Source organism: Schistocerca gregaria, chromosome 2 (genome assembly GCF_023897955.1).
Source record: "Schistocerca gregaria isolate iqSchGreg1 chromosome 2, iqSchGreg1.2, whole genome shotgun sequence".
In the NCBI taxonomy this organism is placed as follows: Eukaryota; Metazoa; Arthropoda; class Insecta; order Orthoptera; family Acrididae; genus Schistocerca; species Schistocerca gregaria.
Window position 1 is genome coordinate 302021239 of NC_064921.1, and position 12130 is coordinate 302033368.

At 36.9% G+C, this 12130-nt stretch overlaps 1 protein-coding gene across 12 annotated transcripts in view; it reads right to left on the reverse strand.

Annotated features, from left to right (window-relative positions):
* LOC126336925 (transmembrane protein KIAA1109 homolog) overlaps positions 1-12130 on the reverse strand; it is a 468521-nt gene that overhangs the window by 47982 nt on the left and 408409 nt on the right. For all 12 annotated transcript variants that reach the window (XM_050001082.1, XM_050001080.1, XM_050001090.1 and 9 more), the window contains 5 exons: positions 10474-10653; positions 7503-7737; positions 7279-7412; positions 690-837; positions 383-540 (listed from right to left, as the gene is read on the reverse strand). In XM_050001082.1, the coding sequence (XP_049857039.1) occupies positions 383-540; positions 690-837; positions 7279-7412; positions 7503-7737; positions 10474-10653 (855 nt within the window). The remainder of the gene's footprint in view (positions 1-382; positions 541-689; positions 838-7278; positions 7413-7502; positions 7738-10473; positions 10654-12130) is intronic.

Sequence of the window (12130 nt, forward strand, 5' to 3'; positions counted from 1 at the left end):
TATTAAAATGTCAAAACTCTACCAGACCCTGACAAATGATAGGCTCTGGAGTTCCTAGGGTTTTTGTTGGCCCCATTTGTTCCTGACTGTTCTTACTTATGTTTACCATTTGCACGTGACCTCTTGGAAATGTGTTTTCATTTCCAAGGAGAATGGATCTTGAGAATGAAATAAATAAGCAATGCAATTGACACTTGAGTCTTAATCACTTCATTACTGATCTCAAACCAGGAATATACCTTCTTTGCACTGAAACTTAAGGCTGGTCTGTAGCGTTTTCTTTTCTTGTCAATATTTTCATAGGGATATAGTAAATAATTGCTACAAATTGTCAACAATTCTTAGCACATAGTTACAGTTTCCTAATAAAACAAATACTCACTGTATGTATCAATTTTACTCAGCTCTATTGTACCACCTACAATTCCTCCTTTGGCATCCAGACTGGAACCGCCAAGTCCAAACCCAATATACATATTTTTATGCCCATTACTTCCAATTGACAGACGTCCCTCTGATTTAAAATCTTTGGTTAGCCACCTGTAAAAATATTTTTCAGTCTTAAACAACTGTATTAGGGTATACAAATTAATATGTTTTTATAATATATATATATTACAGGATTATTTACTAATGGTACTGGAATAGTACTTCAGTTATGCTACTTTCACATCATTTTAATTTCTTACATTACATTGCCCATTACATTCCCCATGTTCATATGGACATTAAGTTTGGTGAAGTTCACAGCAAATAATACAAGTGTTTCCCAAGCAGCTCCTTGTTTTTGGTCAGATGGACTTGGAGAGTCAGATTTTGCATGAACATTGCCTGCCTCTGAAATAAGCATCAAAAAATAATTTATAACATTAAAATTCATATATTTTTTTAATAAAAGACATTTTCAAGTGTTTGACACTTATGACTAATGAAGTCTTTATAAGGAAATGAAGTTTCAAAATAAGTCTATAATCAAATACAGGTATGAAAAATGTTTGTTTATGGCATGTAACATACAAGAAAGATGGATACGTGATAATTGTTGAAAGACTGGAGGCCACAAAGCTATCAGGAATTAGAGGTAAGCTACTAAGGAGTTTGGGTCAAGAGAGTTGCTGCAGAATAGGATGAGAGGAACCGAAGGAGTAACTGTCTCAGAAACAGAAGATCATTAACTATCAAAGTTCTTTTATAAAGGAAAGTGCCATATATGTGGCACCCTACAGCAAAACCTCACTTACACTATACTTTTGTAATTTAACTTTGCACTGAACTGAACTGGACTAAGTTTTGAGACTGCTGATCCACTGCTTGGCGTTGTACTATCTGGATTATTCTCTTGGTGTGTTTACACTTCACGAAGATGCAGCATGGATTGGAATTGTGAACTATCAAGTCATTACAGAGTGCGGTTTGAAAATTTTATGCAACAAGATGAATCAATCACATTTTACATCTGTGTCACATTGTAGCTGATGTAATAGAGATAAGGTTACAGGAAACTCATGATCTTCATAAACTTAGCCAAATATGACTGTAAATAGAATTCTGAAAGGAAAAGTGAAAGTTAAGTGGACAAAGTTGGCTATGAACATACATAGATGAAAAGTCGTCTTCTTGTACTGGTGCCTGTTGATTAATTTCTTGTACTGAACAATCTTATACACAAATAAGAAACACTACAGAAATTGTGTAACATTAAGTGGATATCTAATGAATTATTATTTAAAAACAAGTGCAACACTCTTTGAATATATTGTAATAATTAATATTAAAAACCATCTTTGAAGCATTTCCCACAGGTAGGGCGTCATGAGGATATCTAGAAGTACAATGAAAAATGGATATACTAAATAACCGAGTGTGGTCCTACGCTGAGCTACTATACCAAACTGTGAAAACCAAAAACTCAGATATGCAAGATTTAAAGGACACGAAAGAAAAACATCATAAAAGATGACATAAAAACCACGAAGACTGAGCCGTAGCGCGGCTGGCGGCAGTGTTCTTGCACTTAGAACGGCATTGCTGCCATCGATTATAGGGTCACGATCTCTGCCTTCAGTGGACTGGATATTTGCAGGGTCGGAGGTGGCTTATTGACGTTTACCGTGAGGCCTGTGGTACAACGCCTGCATGCTATGGGCAGGGTCAGTGAGATATCCCGGCAGTGACTTGATGGGACCTCGGGTTTGGTATCACGGTGATGCACTGTTGTGTTTTGGTGCTTTTCTGCTGTGAGGGCATGTATAGGTTCTTGTTACTGGCCATTGAAATTGAGATGTGTCTACGGTGTGACGGAGGAAATGTGTGATGCATACCGCTATTGCATGTGAAAACGCTTCATCTGCCTTGTGTCTGTGCAGGAAATTATGTGAAGTAAATAGCTGATACCACGGCGACGTCTTGCTCTCGCGCGTTGTTGAATATATTTCGGAATTACTGAATAGTGAAGATATCCCACAAGGAAAGCAAATGAAGCCATTTGTGCCATACTAAGGTACTGTTTTATTCTGCTTAAATCTATGTCTGTTATATGTGCATTTATATGCCCTTATTTAGTTTCAGAAGTTATAGAAGTGTGCAAACAGAGAGCTATGTGAAAAGGGATGAAAAGTTGAAACCCTTCCAATAAGCGAATACACTCGAACTCTGTATTACTAAAGGTGCCTTTCAATACCAGTACCTATCTTGGGTAATAAATGTTATTCGGAGGTTGTCATGGTACTATAAGTAATTATTATATATAAAATTATTTATTCAGATTACACTAAATTGGAGATGTAAGGTCGGTTGTGTGCCGCTGTAGATTACTATTGTCTACTCTGTGTGGCAGCCTAGCATTGTCAGTGGCTTCAATCATTCCTGTCATATTTCGAGTTTTGTACTCACAGGTTTGCTTAAGCTGACACTGTTAAGTTGTGTTGTAAGACCTATAAACAGGCAAGTCAAACTGAGTATTCTATGAGCTCAAGACAATATTCTATTACATGGTACCTTAGTTTGTTATAGGTTAGAAGTATTTTATGTGTTATTAATATGCTGCTGTTTGCTTTGTCTAAAGAGGAGCTAGTTCTGTGTAGTAGTCGTTTATATTTTATTAGTGTGTTACACGTTGAGGCTTTTCATGTTAATTGTTTTTAAGAAGCTACAAATGACTCTGTGTATGTTGCAGGTAGCTGAAACTGACGTGTTCACGGGGGTCACATTCTGAAGGGGTTGATAGCGGCCCTTTTACTATGGTGCATCCGGCTATGCTCCTTCAGTACATTTGACTCACTTATATCGTTACTATGTTTGTCGAGTGGAATTAGCGCTTACTGTAATCACCTTATATGTTAAAGTTAAGTATCTCCCTTGCCAGGGCGCGAACCTTCGAGGATATAGTCGTATTCTCATCTGTAAAGACTGATAGTGTAATTCATTTCTTCTCGTCACATGTATGATTATTTATCTTGTTATATTTAATGTCAGTAAAATGTAAGTGTTAGCGAGGTCCGAATTGGGATGTTGTATTCTCCTCTTAGGAAATAAATTTAAGTGATTTTATTCCTTTTTTAAGTAGCCCTTAGATGCGTGCATTTTGCCTCCATGTTTGGTGTTTTTATGGCTTCCATGTTAATTAAAATTACTATAAAGGTAAATCTGGCAACGGAGGGTATCGTGTATTTATAGTTGTTAAGTGGATCATAAGTTAAGTGCAGGAACCCTACCAGACCACACTCAAAAACACTAAGCATGACTCCAGAACAAATTGCAGGTGACCAGTCAACGATCACACAGTGTACATACAGTACTGACAAAATCAGAAGCAACTGATGGTACTAGTAAAGGTAACTATCGCTATTTGGCACCAAATGCAGGTATAAAGTTGTCAATGAAAAATCATTATTCTAGAGAAAAATAAATTCTCATAAGTGGGCCACAAACAGGAAACAAATTGCATAAACATTATTATAGAAACCTGCCCATTACCTGAGGCTTAGGGTTCATGTAGGCAAACATATTACAATGGAATAGAAAAGAATTAGCAACAGGAAGAAGAAATGTGGCAGGGGTGTGTAATACAATAAACAGAGTGGGGAACCTGACAAATACCAAGAATATAACATAACAAGCACTGTACAACACAATATACAAACCAAAAGGTACATAAGTGGAAGTAATTCTAAGAGAAATTTAAAATTTTTTGTACGGAATGATTAAAACTAAAAGAGTACCAGTAATTGTCAAGAGTGTATAGCCCAAAACACAATTAGTTTAATCCTACAACTGTCATATACTGCTGTTGCCATGAATGGGAACTTTTAGCATAAATTAAGACAAAACTGCACTCTCAAATATTCCATAAAATATAATGCAATTACAAAACTATTTTTTTAAAGATACAACCATAACAGAAACCTACAACCAGCTCTATAAATTAAAACCAGTAGCTGCATAATAAAATATTATCCACAGGGGCATGGACTGGGAGCACAGGAATAATTATGTAATAAGACTAAAGCAAAAACAGAGCCTGTGCATGTGCAGACTATATAGGCCTATACAATTAGTGTATAAGCTAAAATTACCATAAGACTTTTCTGTGAATAGCAGGAACCATTAATATAAAATGAGAAAAACTGCAAACCTCAAATATACTAAAGAGAATTATGTAGCTATAATACACAATTATTTAATGTAAAAACATGAAGAGATAAAAATATAAAATAAGCCTTATTGATGAAATATACTGTAGGAATCCAAAAATTCTTTAAGATAGGGAACACACACTCATAAAAAAACTTGGTTTTTACTAGGAAATTTGAGTAACACGTATTTTGTAGTACATGAGCACCTAATGATTTTAAATTTCTTCCAAAGGTTGTTTCCTCCCTTTGGGAGCACAGTGTAAAGTCAGAAGGTTTCTAAGTGTGGGTGGCTGCTAGCCACTAGATTTGAGATACTCATCAAAGAGAAAATTATGCTTTACCTGACCCCTCTTTGTGAGCAAATGTTCTTGGAATCTAGTTTTGAATGTCCTTTCAGTTTGACAGATGTAGGCTGCATTACACTTGTTACACCCACGCTTATATACTCCAGAAGCAGTATACATATCTTTACGGGGTTGTTCATTATGAATATTGTAATGACCACATCACGAAAGGGATGAAAAATTGTCTTGGTAAGAATTTTAACAAGTAGAACCTGGAAACATGGATTGCGATGTACAGAGCTGGACACTTTCACCAGACAAATATAAAGTCCCAAGCATTAATGAACTGCTGATTTCAAGCTGGCTGACTGTGAACTGCAGGTAGAGATGTGATGCCATCATGTACCACCTATAAGCAAACAACCCTAATACAGTACAAAGAAGCCCCCTATTAATGAGCAGGGCAGAGTTCAACAGTTTGAGAGCTCCTGCCAGCTGATAGGCTTGGGCGTCCTTCAGCTAACAGCAGAAAATTATGTGAGTGAAAGGATCTATTCAATTACATTTGTATACTAGAAAGGACTTGCATTCATGCCTATACATACTTCTGGATTGTGGGTAGTTAGTCTATCATGGCTTATTTGCACCTATGACTGACTGTCACTTACAGTGTGATGTGTAACAGAATCTGAGGGTCCAATTTGAGCAATAAGAAACTGGCTGCTTTTTATGTTTCTAGACAAAGGTACCAACCCAGAAGCTCATTTCTTCATTTCTACCACCCTAGCCTGACACTTTGTATGTCTCCACCCACAGAAACCTGATAAACCTCAGTCACATCCTGTCACCGACTTATTCCTGTGCACAAAGCCGCTTGCATATCGATTTGGTAGACCCGAAAAATCCCACATTGCTTCCTATTTGACTGAGGGATTCACATATGTTGTGACCCTTGTTGGGTTACAACAATATACTGGTACTGAATCATGTTAGAACTGGTGAATACCATCTTTAAATTAAGATCATGAAAGAATCTGGGAGTTCTGTAGGACATATTATATAATAACAGGAACTTAGCATACCTATAATCCTGCCATGAAGGACTGTGGGCAACTACATGGTTACTTGGCATTGTCTTTAGCCTATACAACTTGTCAATGATGGTAGGACTGTAGTCACACATATTAAATTATCCAGTTCACTATTACTTGATTCTGCTGTAAGTGGAGCTTCAGCGATTTGATTATCATGGCTCTAAAGTAACCCATCTTATGTTTACGGGGATGAGAGGACATGGCATGTATGACAGAATCATTTGTTGAAGGCTTAGGTTAATATTGAATTTAATGAAATTGTCAAAAAGGCATAGTTTCATATCAGGAAAGTTTAGGACTCCCTCACTATTTGAAACTTTGTGTGTAAAGATAATTTTACCATGGAGGTAACTGAATTCTTCTACCAGATGTGCAATGTCGTCATCTTCACTGTCAAACACCATGCAAATATCATCCACATAATGTCTGTAAAAACAGATTTTAGTCAAAGTAATGGAGGCCTGGTCAAAATAATTACATTACAAATAGTTGGCAAATATGTCAGTAAGGCACCCTAAAAGACAATTCCCCACAGCTAGTCCATATGGCTGGCTGTAAAATTTTTATCAAAAGTAAAATAATTGTATGATGACAAAAGTCTAAGCAAAGTTATTACCCACACAATTTCATCAGTTCTGAAATGCTGGTACATGAGCAAATTATCTTGAATAATGGAGACAGCATTTTTTACTGGGATGTTTGCGTGTAGGATTATTATACCCAAAGAGAGCAGATCACTGCCCACTGAGAAAGACTTGCCACTCGAAAGTTTTACAAGCTCTCTTCTATTAGATATACTAAAATTATCACAAAAGACATATTTGTTGTGGAGCAGTTCAAGCAAATATCCAGAGATCTTCTCACTTGAGTTCCCAATCATGGTATTAACAGGACACATTTCCTATCCTTTACATCTGGCATATCTACTTTTTTGGTTTTTACTGATGAATGTAGCAGCTCAGGACAGGACCACACCCAGTTACTTACTATGTCCGTTTTTCATTTTACTTCCAGATAACCTGGTGACACCCTACCCATGAAATGAATTATTTTTGAGCCAATAAAGAGCCTTCTGCAATCTAGGACTGTCTTTTAATATTAATCACAACAGAAGGCTGCTGTATCACTGCACAACAATGGATTGGAATAAATTTTATATTATAATAACACTACTGGCAGATAAAATACTGTAAGATGATAGAATTACTTCTTTTGTGTTTGACTCTACTATTCAACAATAGTGAGATTTCCTGCTTGAAAACATACCTTTACTCTTTGCTTGTCTTGATATATCAGTCTCCAAACTTAAACGCAACTTTTCTCTTGTAGACAGCATTGGACTTTTTTCATTTGTTGGGGCAGATCTCGAAAGTCCGTGTACTTCAGCATTGTGCCTGCCACTGGAAAATGATGATAGAGTTACAATAAAGATCCTACAAAAAAAAAAAAAAATTATAGTTTTTCATAAAAGTTCTTGGGTTGAGACTCACCTAGGGTCAAATACATTGGCACTTTTGACTTGAGGCTGAGGAGTCGCTAGAGGGTCACCATCAAGGCTGGAAGGTGAAGATTCTTCACCCTCACTATATGTGGCACTTATGCTCAGATCACCAAGGAAAAGTCTTCGAACTATACTTCGTCTGTACCACGCCTTTGGGAAGGCAAGAATCTCAGTAAGGCGACGCATATCGTATTTGAATGATGCAGAACCAATATCTATTATTGCTGGAAATCAAACAATACACATAAAGGTTACTATTTTAGGCAAACGTGAACATCGGTATCATTTGAGGTTTGTATTATGTTTTCATGATTTAGTAATGATAGTCCAATTCAATACTCCGTTGTCTGTTTTAGGAAATGACAAATGCTAAAATTCCTGCCTATCTGGATAATGATAACTGTCACAACTTTATAAAAGGTATGAAGGTGGTGATGATGAGGGGGAAATACCTGGTAATATGACAAAAACGAAAGCTAATCAATGCAAAAGACAGTTACAATTATACACTGAATCTAAAGTTCTAAAGGAGTTTTAGTATCTTTTCACACAGTAGAAGCCTCTAGTTGTTTTAGTGTGATTAGACACATTGGCCTTTTTTTTTTTTTTGTTTTATTCCTCTCTTTGTAATTTCCTTCTTTTCTCTCTTCAGTTCTAAGCTTTTGAGAATCGATACTTCCTTTACTGCCATGTTATTCCCTGACTGGTCTTTAATATTTTAGTTTGTTCACTGAAGCTGAATATCTGTAAATGTCAACAAACTGTGCTAGTGAAGTGTAACAGTATCTGTTAACAGACAGCTATGAAAAATTGAAAAAAAAAATTTAAAAAAACTATTTGTCACTCCTCATTCAACCCAAATTTTTGATAAACTTCTACTTCCACTCTCAACCCACTGCCACAGGGATTACATCCTTGTGGAAGACTCAGGTGCCAGACCTATCAAATTCACCTATCCAGTACTTCCCGCTCCAGTCTGGTTACAGGCTTATGCTACCCTATCAATGGCAGGGCCACCTGTGAAAGTGGCCATGACATATACCAACTCCTCTGCAATCGTTACATAGCATTTTATGTTGGTATGGTAACCAACCAGCAATCCATCAGAATGAACGGCCACTACCAAACTGAGGCCAAGAACGGAGTTGACCACCTTATGACACAAATGCAGCCGGCCACAACATGCTTGATTTCAATCGATGCATTACAACCCAAGTCATCTGAATCCTTCCACTGTATCTGGCACAACCTCCACTTGACCCAGCCCACCTGCTGAACTGCAACTACAGCATTATCTGCAACCACAGCATTATGCATCCAGCCAACACTATGTAGTGTTTGTGAGTGTATGTACTGCGATTTGAGGAAGGATTAATTCCAAATGTTAGCAAGTTTCTCCCTTCTGTGTGTCTGTCAACGATTCAACGCTTTTGCTATATGGTGAATGGTCTCCTTTACTTCTTAATTATTTAAATTCTACCAGAACTTTCCTACTATACTTAAGCTTCTACTTCTGTCATCTACAATGTTCTCAGTGAACTTTTGCTGTCAACTCTATATAATTCTGAGCTTTCAACAATATTCAACATCCTCTACATCAGGAAACAAAAGAGATGACGCAGTTCCACAAATGTAAATCATGTAGAGGTGCCAACTACAACACTAGATTACATTGGCACCAGGAATGAGATGTTGTCCAGAGTGCTATGGTTTACATCATGACATATAATACGGGATGGTTTCCTCTATAGTCTGTTTATATCACACTCCTTCTTTCATGCATTCGCTGTTGTGCACCCAATATTTCTGTCGAAATTCTTAACATACATTCAGAATCCAGGGCCTCTTTGATGACCAAATTCCAGACTAATATAAGGGCAACAATCTGCATATCTTGTACCTATTCCTACAACAGTATTTGGCTAGTGCTAATTTTTCTAGATCCCTGTACTTAATGTACCACCAGTATTTGGTAAAAACAATGGGAAATGCTTTGAACAGACGGTCTTATGTAAGTATTACCGTAAAATCCAAAACAAATATTATATTTGTGAACTGAGAAGAAATAAATAAATAAATAAATAAATTGTGATGTCCTAACCATTCTGTGGAGAAGTATTAAGTAAAATCAGAAAAATCTTTAACAGGTTAAGGATTACAATGAATGCTTGTCCATTTAAGAAAATAAAGAGATAGTTCATCCTATGAAGAGCAGTCATGGCCTCAGATTAAAAGTATACCACAATATTTTTGTAGATAGCTTCCACTGATTACAATGCATTTTGTTACCTTCATAACTATCAAAATACAGAAAATAATGTTTTGAAAAGAATTCTGAACACACAAGTTGCCTTGTTTACATCGAATATTTGTCTCATTGTCAAAGCAGACAACATGCTTTTCCAGTGATTGTGAAAAATTTAAGCAACTTGCTATATGTGGCACTTGAAATTTAATTTTCTAAAATTTTAAGTAAGCATTGTGCAACTGATGCACAAACTTATCATCATCTTATGAATATGATTACTGCAAACATAGCCACAGAAAAAAAAGGGTACCAGTACATGCAACGAAGGGTGTCTCAGTTGTGGTGCTCCCTATTCAGTTATTCGATGCACATTTGAATGTGTTTTTGACCAATGCTCAATGGAGTTTTAATCTTTTATTTCTGTGTATATGGCAAGAAAAAAGAACTACACTATATACAGGAAGGGTGTATGGTATTTGGAGGTTCGGGGAAGACACACACACACACACACACACACACACACACACACACACACACACACACACACACAGACAGAGAGAGAGAGAGAGAGAGAGAGAGAGAGAGAGAGAGAGAGAGAGAGAGAGAGAAAATTGTGCACTAGAACAACGCTCAAAGACCTGGGATGGAAAAATGTTTTTACTTAATTTGATACAATATTAATTAGAATAATCAAAATTTCATTTGAACTTACTTGAAAATCTGATAACTGCTTGGCTTTGATCTGAACTCTTTGGGAATTTGCTTTGTTGCTCTAACTGGAAGTTGAGCTTTCGGCTACGCGAAAGATGGAACTTAACAAATTCTACATTCACACTCAGCGAATCTTTGCGTTCACTGTCAGCTAAAGGAGACCACTGAGCCTCTTTCAAACCTGCAAATACATAAACAAATAATGTAAGTCTAGTAGAGTGGGATGCATTTAGCCATCACACTTGAATCTCACTTTTAATACAAGTACAAAAGTTAACACGATTTCCTAAAATAGTTGCTATTGTGACAGGTATTCATGTACCTTCTCCTTTTTTAAGTAAACAGACACAATGAATTTAAAATTTTTATATTAGTTCAGTATGTAATATGTCAGATGTATGCTGAAACACAAAACAAGAATCAAACATTTACTCGCAAGAAGACCAACATCTTGGAGAGGAAAATGCTACTGTCATTACTGGCAACAATATAATGTGAACAACCTAAGCAAGTTTGGGTGAGGGACGGATGAAGTGACAAGTGACTGGAATGTTTGCACCATCACTCTCATGGTTCAGCACCAATGACCCATTAAATGTATTGTGTGTCGTCTGTTGGTGAATGAGTAAAACTAAAAATTCCATAATAATTGTTGGCTTATGTTAGATAATTCCTGATGCAGTCTAAATGCAATAAAAATATTCATTTAATGACATCTGAGTGTTCATTTATTCCTTAATTTTTATGTATGTCCAGTGTGTGTGTGTGTGTGTGTGTGTGTGTGTGTGTGCGTGTGTGTGTGTACTCCAGCTCAAGAAAGAACTACTCTCAAAGATAGCAAGTTTGGTTTCTTGTGTGTGCCTGTTGATGACTCAGTGTTTCTGCCTTTCGGTGTATGGTCTACTTTAATTCTAAAGTACTTACATTCCACTAGAACTTTCCAACAAATTTATCTTAGTAATGTAACAATGTTATGAGAAGGAAAGTTGCTACTCACTATATAGTGGAGATGCTGATTCGCAGATAGGCACAACAAAGAGACTTTCACAATTAAAGCTTTCAGCCAATAGCCTTTGTCGACAATAGAAACAAATGTGCACGTGCGCGCACACACATGCGCAAGCACGCGCGCACGTGCGGTCACGCACGGACACACACACACACACACACACACACACACACACACACACACACGAGACTGCAGTTTCAGGCAAATGAAACCACACTGTGACAGTCACTGCTGACATCATGCGCTGGTGCTGCTGCTCGCAATGTGGTTTCAGCTGCCTGAGGCTGCAGTCATGTGTGAGTGGTGGTTGCGCGCACACACGTGTATGTCTATTGTTAACAAAGGCCAATGGCTGAAAGCTTTAATTGTGAAAGTCTTTCTGTTGTGCCTATCTACGACTCAGAATCTCTGCTATATGGGAGTAGCAACTTTCTTTCCCATAATATTGTTACATTCCATCCCGGATTTTCCATTGTTTGATTATCTTAGTAATATTATGACAAAAGGATCCATTATATGAAAAGAATAATTATCATGTCAAAAAGTGTAATCATTTGCCACCTTGGGAATGACTTTGTGCATCGGTACTACAGACTGGAAACTCACTCTATCACAGTTCATCTAGTGGTATGTTGTAAAGTTGTTTATT